At 46.5% G+C, this 11,422-nt stretch overlaps 1 protein-coding gene across 4 annotated transcripts in view; it reads left to right on the top strand.

The window, feature by feature from the left end:
* The first annotated feature begins 8,202 nt into the window (after positions 1-8,202).
* HECTD4 (HECT domain E3 ubiquitin protein ligase 4) overlaps positions 8,203-11,422 on the top strand; it is a 203,454-nt gene continuing 200,234 nt past the window's right edge. For all 4 annotated transcript variants that reach the window (XM_075835129.1, XM_075835119.1, XM_075835110.1 and 1 more), the window contains exon 1: positions 8,203-8,617. In XM_075835129.1, coding sequence (XP_075691244.1) covers positions 8,468-8,617 — 150 coding nt within the window. In that variant the 5' untranslated portion in view covers positions 8,203-8,467. The remainder of the gene's footprint in view (positions 8,618-11,422) is intronic.

Genomic DNA, 11,422 nt, shown 5'->3' with positions numbered 1-11,422 from the left:
AAGGCCCTCAAGATGAGACAGGACAGTGTTGAGGCTCAATTGATTGGAGTTAGGGAGATAAATGTTCGCAAAGGTGTATGTGTGGGATGCAAGTTTACCCTTAAAGGGAATGTGTCGCTAGAAATTTTTTTTCTTTTCTGTTAGTTTAACAGTTAGTATATAAATGATTACACATTGTTCTAATTTTTTTAATTTTTTCACAAGTCAGGAAATATTATAAATTAGATTCTAATTTATAACATTTCCATGTGCTGGTCACTAGAGGGAGCAATTCCCAAAATTGCAGCATTGGCATGTGGTAAAGCAACCTCATTGCTTTATGCTGCAAAATTGGAGAAGACACAATCGCTCTAGTGTGCTCAAACAAGCCCCCCTCCTTTGTCCTGTCTAGTGCCAGGAGAAAGGAGGGGGTTGAATGTTCAAACCTCCTACACTGTGTGCCGCCATTTTTTGAGCAAATGCACAGTGTAGGAGGCTAAATATAGTGGTAATCACACAGTATAACACGAACATACACACACACCACATACACAAACATAACTTACCTGCTCTTGCAGCTGCCGCTGCCTCTGCTCCCTGTTTTTTCTTCTGAACATATGGACGGAAGCCGCGACCGGAAGTAGTCATCTTACTGTCCGGCCCCGGCTTCCGGTCCACATGAAAATGGTGCCGGATGTCGCTCTGCCGAAGACCTTCCTTTTGAACATGCGCCGTTCCCACACAGACGGCGTACACTATAGTGAATGGAACGGCTCCCGTTCACTTTCTCTATGGGGATGTATGTGCCGTATTCCATCTCTGTATGTGTCGTTAATCAACACATACAGAGATGAAAAAAAAATGGCAGCCCCCATAGAGAAGTAAAAGAAAGAAAAAAGTAAAACACAAAAACACAAATAAATAAAATTTATTTTAATAACATACTAAAAGCAATAAGATATAAAAATATTTTTTTTCGTGACACCTTCCCTTTAACAAAGACATACCTGCCCTCAGTGTCAGCACAGACCGAGTCTAGCTCCTAAGGTACCTGGTCAGAAACTAGGAAGGTCACTCCTCAAGACTTGGATCCCGAATAGCAACCATCGCAAACATCAGGGTACCTGTTGGATTTGAGCGAGGCCACTGCATCACTGCGGAAGTGGGTCTCTTGTAGAAAGGCATCTTCTTGCTCCAGAGTAGGTGGAATAGTGCGGAACGTTTCTCAGGGGTATTGAGTCATTGGACGTTTAATGATGCAAAGGCGATGTTACCCATCAGGTAGATCTAAGAGGAAGAGAGAAAAAAAAAGGATGGGGGAGAGAAAGGGGGTAGTTATGAAATCAGAAGGGGTGAGAAAGGTGGGAGTACGAAGAAAGGGGGACACACAAACAGAATAGGTATGAACTGTGGGTTGCTAGTAGAAAACACAGTGGTAGAAAACTGAAGAGAAAACTCTCTATTACAGGTCCGCCGTGGTCGAAGCACACTTCGGAGCTGAACCTAGTTGGGATAGGCGGAAGAGCTGACGCCGGGATCTGACCCGTACCAGGCCTAATCAACAGTTTAAGATAAACTAAAGAGCAGTCATATTAGAAACAATGGCTGAGAAGTAGTATTGACATTATGAGGAGAGGAAAGAAAAATAAAGAACATACAACGATCTGGAATTAGCACCTGCAAAGCAGAATATGTCAATAAGGCCTGATTCACACGGACGTGTTAAATGTCCGTGGGACGGCCGTTGAAACAGCGGCCGTCCCACGGACCTATGTAATTCAATGTGGCCGTTCACACAGCCGTTGTTTCAACGGACCGTGTGAAGGGTCCGTGCGAAAATAGGACATGTCCTATCTTTTCACGCATCACACATCCCTCCATAGACTCTAAACTATGGTGGATGCGTGACATCGCGTCCCGCAGCGCTGAGCATGGATGCACCTCGGATGTGAAAAATTGAAGTTTTTCATGTCCGAGATGCGCAGCGCTCGTGTCAGGCCTAAAGCAGACAAAACAACAGGGTCGACTAGGAGGCTTCAAATGGAGAACAAGCCCCCATCTCGTGGGGACATAAACAGAAACAATGATCGGGAACACCCTCCTATAGAGCAAAATACATCAATATAACAAACAAAACGATAGGTTCTGTGAGAGCAGGAATGGAACAAAAGGCAGTATGCAGAATAAACGCTGAAACAATCCCATAGCCAACATAAGGAGATGCTCCTCTAAAGAGAAGTCCCAATACTTCTGAGAAGAATCAGGCCTCTAATGCAATAAATGGAACTTCATCCCGGAAACCTTGAGGGGAACTTTGTGGAGAATCAGAACCGGCCTCCCGAGGAGAAGGCCTGCGTCTAGTAGGGTATGGAGGCATTGGGGTTTGTTGGGGTAGAGGGAACTGGAGCCAGTCCGGAAGAGAGATAGGTGGTACCTCTAGAAAACGGCAGAGGTCTGCTGTTTGGTCCGGTGAGTGGAGGGAGAAGAAAGAGACATTCCTTCTTACAATGAGATGGAAGGGGTAGCCCCACCTATAAGTAGCTCGAGCCTCTTGTATGACCGACAGTAACGGTTTCAGCATCCTACGCATCACCAGCGTACGTCTGGAAACATCTGGTAGGAGGGCAATAGAAGAGCCATTAAAGTCCACCAGGCCATGATGCCAGACTTTGAGGAGGATTTCTTCCCTCTCTCTGAAGAAGTGCACTCTGCAGAGGACGTCTCTAGGTCTAAGATTGTCACTGCGCCTGGCCAGTAAATGGTGTACCCTGTCAATATGAATGTCAGTGTCCAAAGGACGCTCCAGTACCTGGTTGAAAATGGAGGTCATAGCAGCATATAGGTCCCCAGTGGGTACTGACTCTGGTATTTAACGTGGCTTGACATTATTGCACCAACCGCGATTTGCTTGGTCGTCCACCGGGAGCAGAAACGATCTATTGAAGAGTTGTTGGTGGCTGATCGAATCCTCTACCCTGGCTAATCTGGCTGTAAAATCAGCGTTCATATGTCCAAACGTATCAATACGAGCAGCAAACTACTGCAGCTCGTTTGATGTCAGTTAGCGCCTGTTCATGTTTGGCTTCAGAGCGCTGTATCAATAATTCCATATCTTGCCTAGTAGGCAGAAGACTTAACATTGCCAGGATTTCCTGATGAGAGGAAGAGGCCGGGGCAGAGTTAGGGCCAGGATCAATCGAGGCTGAGATAGAGGAGCTCAATTAGGCCATTGATAGTGCTGGAGACACTGCCCTGAGGATAGGGGGTGTGGAGGGGAAGTCAGAGGAGCCCAACACATCCACAAGTATCTGTCCATGTGGAGAGGAGATGGAGGCCAGATTGAGTAAGTAGTTCATGGTAGGCGGGGCATGTACTGCATTTACCTGAGCGTAGGTTGCAGGAGGCTCAACGGCGCATTGACGAGCATCTGTGGCTGCCAAGCTCCCTTTAACAGGGATCTCGTCCTGTGTGTGTGTGTGTGTGTGTGTAGGGCTGCAGACGCCATGTTGGAACTGCCCTAGGGGCCTGCCGGAGGCTGTGAGGGCCGAAAATAGCGGGATAGTGGCTGCTCAGGTGTGTCCTGCTTCTTCCCCCTAAGACCCATGTCAGAACAGCAGGCAGGAGGGGTAAGGATGGGTAAGACCGGGCTGTTTATCGGGCGTTGGTCCGGGAGCAGAGAAGCTGCTTCACGGCACCATGCTCAAGCCACGCCCCCCCAGAGACTATCAGCTGTCGCTTGGCCAGCTGCTACTCCGCTACGGCGGAGCAGCCTAGTGGGTCCACTTACCCCACAGACGTGACGAAGACCCTTTACACCAGGGGTCTCAAGCACGCGGCCCGCGTGCCGCATGCGGCCCCTGGGGCTGTCATCTGCGGCCCGCAGGACACAGAGCCGCTAGTATCGGCTCTGCTCCGGGACTCTGTGGAATTCCCTGACATCGCTGCCCATATATGGACAGTGTGTCAGGGTCTTCCCCAGAGCGGAGTCCCGGGCAGAGCACTAGTATAGGCTCTGCTCTGGGGAAGCCTCTGACATCGCTGTCCATACATCGACAATGATGTCAGGGGCTTCCCCAGAGCAGGAGTCCCAGTGATGTCAGGAGCACAGCTGGAGTCCCAGGAAGAGCCTACTAGCGCTCTGCCCGGGACTCCAACTCTGGGGTTGCCCCTGACATCTCTGTCCATATATGGACAGTGATGTCAGGAGCAGAGCTGGAATCCCAGGCTGCACTCACAACTCTACTATTATATCATGTACTTTACTCCAGTCACATCCAGAGCTGCAGTCACCACTCTACTGTAACATGTCATACTCCAGTCAAATCCAGAGCTGCACTCACAACTCTACTGTAACATCATGTACTATACTCCAGAGACATCCACAGCTACACTCACAACTCTACTGCAAGATCAGTAGATGCAAACATCTTGTCTTATACTCCAAACAAATCCAGAGCTCCAGTCACAACTCTACTATTATATAATGTGCTATACTCCAGTCACATCCAGAGCTGCAGTCACAACTCTACTGTAACATCATGTCTTATACTCCAGCCACATCCAGAGCTGCAGTCATAACTCTACTGTAACATCATGTCCTATACTCCAGTCACATCCAGTGCTGCAGTCACAACTGTACTGTAACATCTGGTCCCATACTCCAAACAAATCCAGAGCTGCAGTCACAAATCTACTGTAGTTCGAGTGCTAGAAGCGGCTCTGCTACGGGACTCCAGCTCTGGGCAGGACCCTGACATCACTGTGGTAGCATTTGCGGAGGGCACTGTGGCCTTATCTAGGGGTGTGTTGCATTATCTACAGAGGGCACTGTGGCAGCATCTACAGAGGGAACTGTGGCAGCATCTACAGAGGACTCTGCGACAGAATCTACAGAGGGCACTGCGGCAGCATCCACAGAGGGCACTGCGGCAGCATCCACAGAGGGCACTGCGGCAGCATCCACAAAGGACACTGTGGCAGCATCTACAGAGGGAACTGTGGTAGCATCTACAGAGGACTCTGCGGCAGCATCTACAGAGGACTCTGCGGCAGCATCCACAGAGGGCACTGCGGCAGCATCCACAGAGGGCACTGCGGCAGCATCCACCAAGGACACTGTGGCACTATCTAAAAAGGGGCTGCCCAATCTTGACATGTGTGTCTGCCAAACGCTGCTAACTGAGCCTCCGGACTGCATTTAGCGACACATAAACTGGAAAGCTGGATTGTTGAAATAAATACGTGGAGAAATATCTCACATTTTAAACCTAGCGCTATTATTATAGTAATGTAGCATTGTAGTACTGTAGTATTATTATTATAGTAATATAGTGTTATTGTAGTTCAAATAACTAATTGATTATTAATAATTTTGTATTGTATCAAATTTGAAAGTAATGCGGCCCGTCAACTTCCCATTTTTTCTATATGCGGCCCACTTACCCGGCCGAGTTTGAGACCCCTGCTTTACACGGACCAATTATCGTGCAAACGATCGTCCATAGAACGCTCGTTGACGATAATTGCCCTGCTTGTTCATTATCATTTTAAAAAAACTAAAATATTATCATTACCTCGATCAGCCATAACATTAAAGCCACTGACAGATTAAGTGAATAACAATAATTATCCTGGTACAATGGCACCTGTCAAGTGGTGGGATATATTAGGCAGCAAGTCAATAGTCAGTTCTTAAAGTTGATGTGTTGGAAGCAGAAAGCATGGGCCAGCATAAGGCTCTGAGTGACTTTGATAAGTGCCAAATTGTGCGGGCTAGACGACTGGGACAGAACACAGTATGCAGTGGTTAGTGCATACCAAAAGTGGTCCAAGGAAGGACAACTGGTGAACCAATGACAGGGCTAGTCCTCCTGGTCCAATCCCACAGGTGAGCTACTGTAACACAAATTGCTAAAAAAGTTAATGCTGGCTATGACAGAGAGGTGCCAGAACACACAGTGCATCGCAGCTTACTATGTTTAGTGTTGCGTAGGTGTGGACCAGTCAAAGTGCTCATGCTGACCTCTTGTCCACTGGCAAAATCGCCGACAATGGGCACATAAACATCAGAACTGGACCATAGAGCAATGGAAGATGGTGGCCTGTTCTGATGAATCACGTTATCTTTTTAAATGATGTGGATGTGTGTGCGTTGATTACCTGGGGTAGAGACGGCAGCAAAATGACCATGGAATGAAGGAAATCCAGTGAAGGCAGTGTGATGCTCTGGAAAGTGTTCTGCTTAGGTCCTGCCATTTATGTGGATGTTACTTTGACACATACAGTACCACCTACCGAAACATTGATGCAGATCAAGTGCACCCTTACATGGCAATAGTATGCCCTAATGGCTGCGGCCTCTTTTATGAACCCTGTCACACTTGTACAGGAATGGTTTTTGGAACATGACAGAGTTCAAGGTGTGGTGACTTGGCATCCAAATTTCCCAGATATCAATCCAATTGAGCATATGAAGGATGTTCTGGAAAAACAAGTGTAATGGCCGCTGCCTCACGCTACTGCCGCCATATACTTGTCAGTCCCTGGAGTCTTCTGACTTTAATGGGTTCCATTGAGTTTACATAATGGTGTCCGTCATTTTGCCGGACAAATCAGCGATGCATGCTGCGTTATTTTGTCTGGCGAAAATTAGGGAATCAGGAGAACGTGCCTGAGTAGAAAGGATGGGTGGCGGAGGCTCCATCGGTCCCCAAGGTGGCGGGCCCCAGGGCAAATACCGTATGTGCCCTACCTATATTCTAGAGCTAATGCAGTTAATCAAACTTAGGACCTAGACAATGAATGAACCGATAATTCTGCGCTCTACCAGTAAACTCTTTATTCATAAAATAAAAAATGTTTGTGTTTTTATTCTGGTCGTTGTGGTTATGTCAAAGGGACATGTATATATGTACAAAAAAAAGTACATGTACAAGTAAGGCTATGTTCACATCTGCGTCAGGGCTTCGTTTCGAACTTTATTTTGCTGCTATGTTTGGCTCATAGAGGATTGCCTAGACGGATCCCTTGTAACAAGCCCAAAAGCTGTATAAGCAGAAATAGGCAACATTTTGTCAGCTTCTAAATCTAAGCAATAAATGTTTCCATGAGCTGACAGTAAAATGGTGAGAAATTGAAACCTAATATATATTAGAAAGCTGCAGTTTTTAAATTTTTATTAAACAGTTGAAATTGTCGGAACGCCAAGAAATATCTGGTGTCTAACAAAATCAAGTGTACATAGGGCCAACCTGACGGCCTTCTAGGGGGGGGGGGGGCAACATGCTGTGATAAATACTGCAGTCAGGGTAGGGGAATTCTTAACTTAAATCTGGTAGATGAGGTAACAAAACAAAAAAAGGAAATTGAAACATAGGGCCACATGTACAAAGAGCGTCTGTGTGCTGATAGCTTCATGGTCAGTAAAAATGGTGCGAATGTCGTAGACACTTATACATTTAGAGAATACTTGCAACAAACGAACACTAGTTGCAGCGGAGACTTATGAGGGCTCATTATTAGTCTTGTCCCTTTATTATTCATTTAAAAGCAAGAACACAAATATTGACTATAAACAGGTGCTGGCTGCCATTTAGGGGATCTGTCCATACATTTGTGGACAGAACTTGGGTCACATGACCATGTATTCCTATGCACTAGTTTTCTTATGTGTGCAACCATTCCTATAGATATTCATGTTCTGTCACTTCCAGTGTCTTGAGATATATATATATATATATATATATATATATATATATATATATATATATATATATAGCACACAAGAAGACAGCAGCACTCACTAATGAATAATCGACCAGGTGCCCAGCAAAACGTCCCGATCCTAGGACGTATAATGATATATAGCAGAAGAAAATTTGCAGCACTCCAACATGAAAAAAATGGTGGTTTATTCAATCCAAACTAACAGCAACGTTTCAATCCTACAATAGGATCTTTATCAAGCCTGATAAAGATCCTATTGTAGGATTGAAACGTTGCTGTTAGTTTGGATTGAATAAACCACCATTTTTTTCATGTTGGAGTGCTGCAAATTTTCTTCTGCTATATATATATATATATATATATATATATCACAATTATACAATGTATACCTACCCACCAGCACCTACACATACTGACTGAAGCTGCCCCGCGCTGCTCTGCTCTGCTCTGCTCTCAGCAGCAGGTACAGGCAGCGCGGTGCATGCTGGGATCGCCTCTCCAGCCAATATGGCGACTCCGTGACAGCTGTGCCGCTGCTGCTGCGGTCCCGGTCACCAGTTTGTGTTCTACGGAGGGATACCGGAGCAGTGTGTTTACAGCCGGTAGCTTGGAGGTCTTTATTTATCCCTTGCCTAGTACGGGTGGGCAGAGGAGTTAAGCGGTGGCTGCCCCACCCTGCACTGTATGTGATGCTGCGGGTCACCGGGTGTCAGTGAGAGACAGGGGATGAGGGAGCGGCCCGCAGGCTGATAACAAGGAAGACATGGGATCGGTGGCGGCCGGGGATTCGGCTCAGTGGCTGTCGGTGAAGGAAGAGACCATCTTTTTACATGACGGACTCATTCGGGTCACCGATTTGGCCGAACTACCGAGCGAGATCGGGGTTACGGAGGCCGGGGACACGGACTTGGAGGTAAAGCCACCTGCTCTCTGGGGCTCAGGACTATGTAGTGCAGCTACATAGTGTTATGTTATACGTCATGTATTGACTGCCTAGAGATGTATTGGTCTATATGTCACGGTATGTGCATAGAAATATATAGGGACATACACATAGCTGTCCATAGTCCAGGGATCACATCTGGTGTGACAAGCCTTTTCCTCTGGGGACCTTCCAGACCCTTTTCTTTCCATCCTCTTGCATGCCTTGGGGCACATAAGATAATGTAACCTAAGACTATCCATATGGGCCAGACCCCAATAATCCCAATACTGTACGACAACCAGCGATATGGCTAAGTTCTGATGGATGTACAATCAATAACCGTATTATCATTTATAGAAGATTAGTCATTGATCTGTATAAAGAGCAGGGGCTTCACATTCAGCGTTGTCATTCCTAACACAAAGGTGACATATGTGCTATTGGGGATTTGATCTGGACATTCCATGAGGAATGATGACTGGCTATGAATGCGATGATGCTGTTTGGTACTGATGTGATCAGTGATCTCCCCACCGGATAACTGGCATATGCCTTTCCACACCCTGCCCCGGCTCAGACTGGATCTGTAGGTCAGAGATGCTTCCCAATGAGTCTTTGTCGATGATCACTGCACATGGATGTGCCCAGTGGTTGAGGCCTTTGTACTGAGCGCTCATCTGGCTCAGAGAGCAGGTGCTGTTCTCTCTCTGCTTCCTAATGATGAGCTCCTAATAACCGCACTCCCTCTCTTGAAATGCAAGGCATCTGTTCATGTTGTCAGGCTATGTCAGAATGAGCTCATTTTGATTTCAGCACTAGGATATTCAGTGCAGCGTATGCCTGGGGAAAAATACACCCGTGACATACCAGGGCTAAGGTGAACGCATGCGATTGGCACAAGATGCGTCATAAATTGGGCTCTAGCGCACATGTATAACTCCCGGTATATATGAACAGACATTACTGTATATTTGTTTCATTATAGCCTCACAAGATGAAAAGAACAAATGGAAACAAACTTTGTGAAATGAGTCCGATGACTCTGATGGTTTGTATGCTAGTGACACTCATTCACATGTAGTTTATTTACCCACCTATGTTCTTTCCAGAGGCTGTCGGCTCTACTGTTTGTCTGTCACAGGTCTAGAGAAACATGATACAATATTTTTTTCTGTTGGCTTCATACTGAATCTGGTTGTCTCTGGTATCTGGCGCCACGCTGACTGCAGCGCATCCCACATTTGCTGGAGGGTGGGTGTGGGAGGATCCAAAGTGCAAACAAGACGATCGAGGTGGTCCCACAGATGCTCAAATGGGTTCAAGACTGGTGAATCAGGGGGCCAGGGAAGTACATGGAAGTATTGGTCGTGCTCTTCCAACCACTGTCGGACATTTCTAGCCGTGTGACATGTCGCATTATCTTGCTGGAAGATTCCATCTGCCCCAGGGAAGACAAACAGCATGTATGGGTGGACGCAGGGGCGTAGCTAAAGGCTCATGGGCCCCGATGCAAAAGTTCTTATTGGCCCCCCCCCCCAAACTTCTCATGGCCGACGGTCCGTAGCTTTCAGCTGCATCGCTGGGTCTCCTAAGTGACCCAACAATGCAGCACTAGCAGCCAGGGGCGTCACTAAGGGATTAAAATGTCAGGGGAAATAGCCCCAATAAATATGTGTCCACCCAAAAAAAATTGTGTATAGGAGACAGCATAGCATATCTATAGCACTACGACCCTATAAACTATGGATAGGATTAGATACATTGGCTCAGCAGACAGTATCACACATGATAGGATTAGATACAGTGGCTGAGCAGACAGTATCACACATGATAGGATTAGATGCAGTGGCCCAGCAGACAGTATCACACATGATAGGATTAGAGATAGGGCCCAGCAGACAGTATCACACATGATAGGATTAGATACAGTGGCTCAGCAGACAGTATCACACATGATAGGATTAGAGATAGGGCCCAGCAGACAGTATCACACATGATAGGATTAGAGATAGGGCCCATCAGACAGTATCACACATGATAGGATTAGATACAGTGGCTCAGCAGACAGTATCACACATGATAGGATTAGATACAGTGGCTCAGCAGACAGTATCACACATGATAGGATTAGATACAGTGGCTCAGCAGACAGTATCACACATGATAGGATTAGATACAGTGGCTCAGCAGACAGTATCACACATGATAGGATTAGATACAGTGGCTCAGCAGACAGTATCACACATGATCGGAGTAGATACAGGACTCAGCTCGCTGACATTGCGGCTCCAGCGCTGGACCCAGGAAAGGTAAGAATAATAATTTTGCTTCTTTATGTGTTACTGATTATTTTTGTGTGTTTGTGTTTTTTTTACAGGTTCGGTTGTTGGACTTCGGATACGAGGACTTCAATGACGGCGTTTTTTTATTCTCAATAAAATGGTTAATGAGGGTTGTGTTTTTTTATTTCAATAAAATATTTTTTCTATGTGCTTTTATCTTTTTAAACTTTATTATCACTGCCTTAGTAATGGCCGCTGGCTGATTGACAACCTCCATTACTAAGGCGGGGCTTAATGTTAGCCGGTGCAAAGGCCAACACTAACCCCCATTATTACTCCGGTACCCACCGCCACCAGGGGTACTGGGAAGAGCCGGGTACGAACCAGTACCCGTCCATCTGTAGTGACGGGCAGGCACCGGGGCGGCCGCAGGCTGGTAGTATTAGGCTGGGGAAGGCCAAAAACAGTGGCACCTACCACCCTGGTAATGCTGCTTGCTGCTGCTGTGTTG

The sequence above is a fragment of the Rhinoderma darwinii genome, chromosome 1, assembly GCF_050947455.1.
Source record: "Rhinoderma darwinii isolate aRhiDar2 chromosome 1, aRhiDar2.hap1, whole genome shotgun sequence".
NCBI classification, from domain to species: Eukaryota; Metazoa; Chordata; class Amphibia; order Anura; family Rhinodermatidae; genus Rhinoderma; species Rhinoderma darwinii.
Note: the sequence above shows the minus strand (reverse complement) of the source record. Positions and strands in the feature narration are given on the sequence as shown.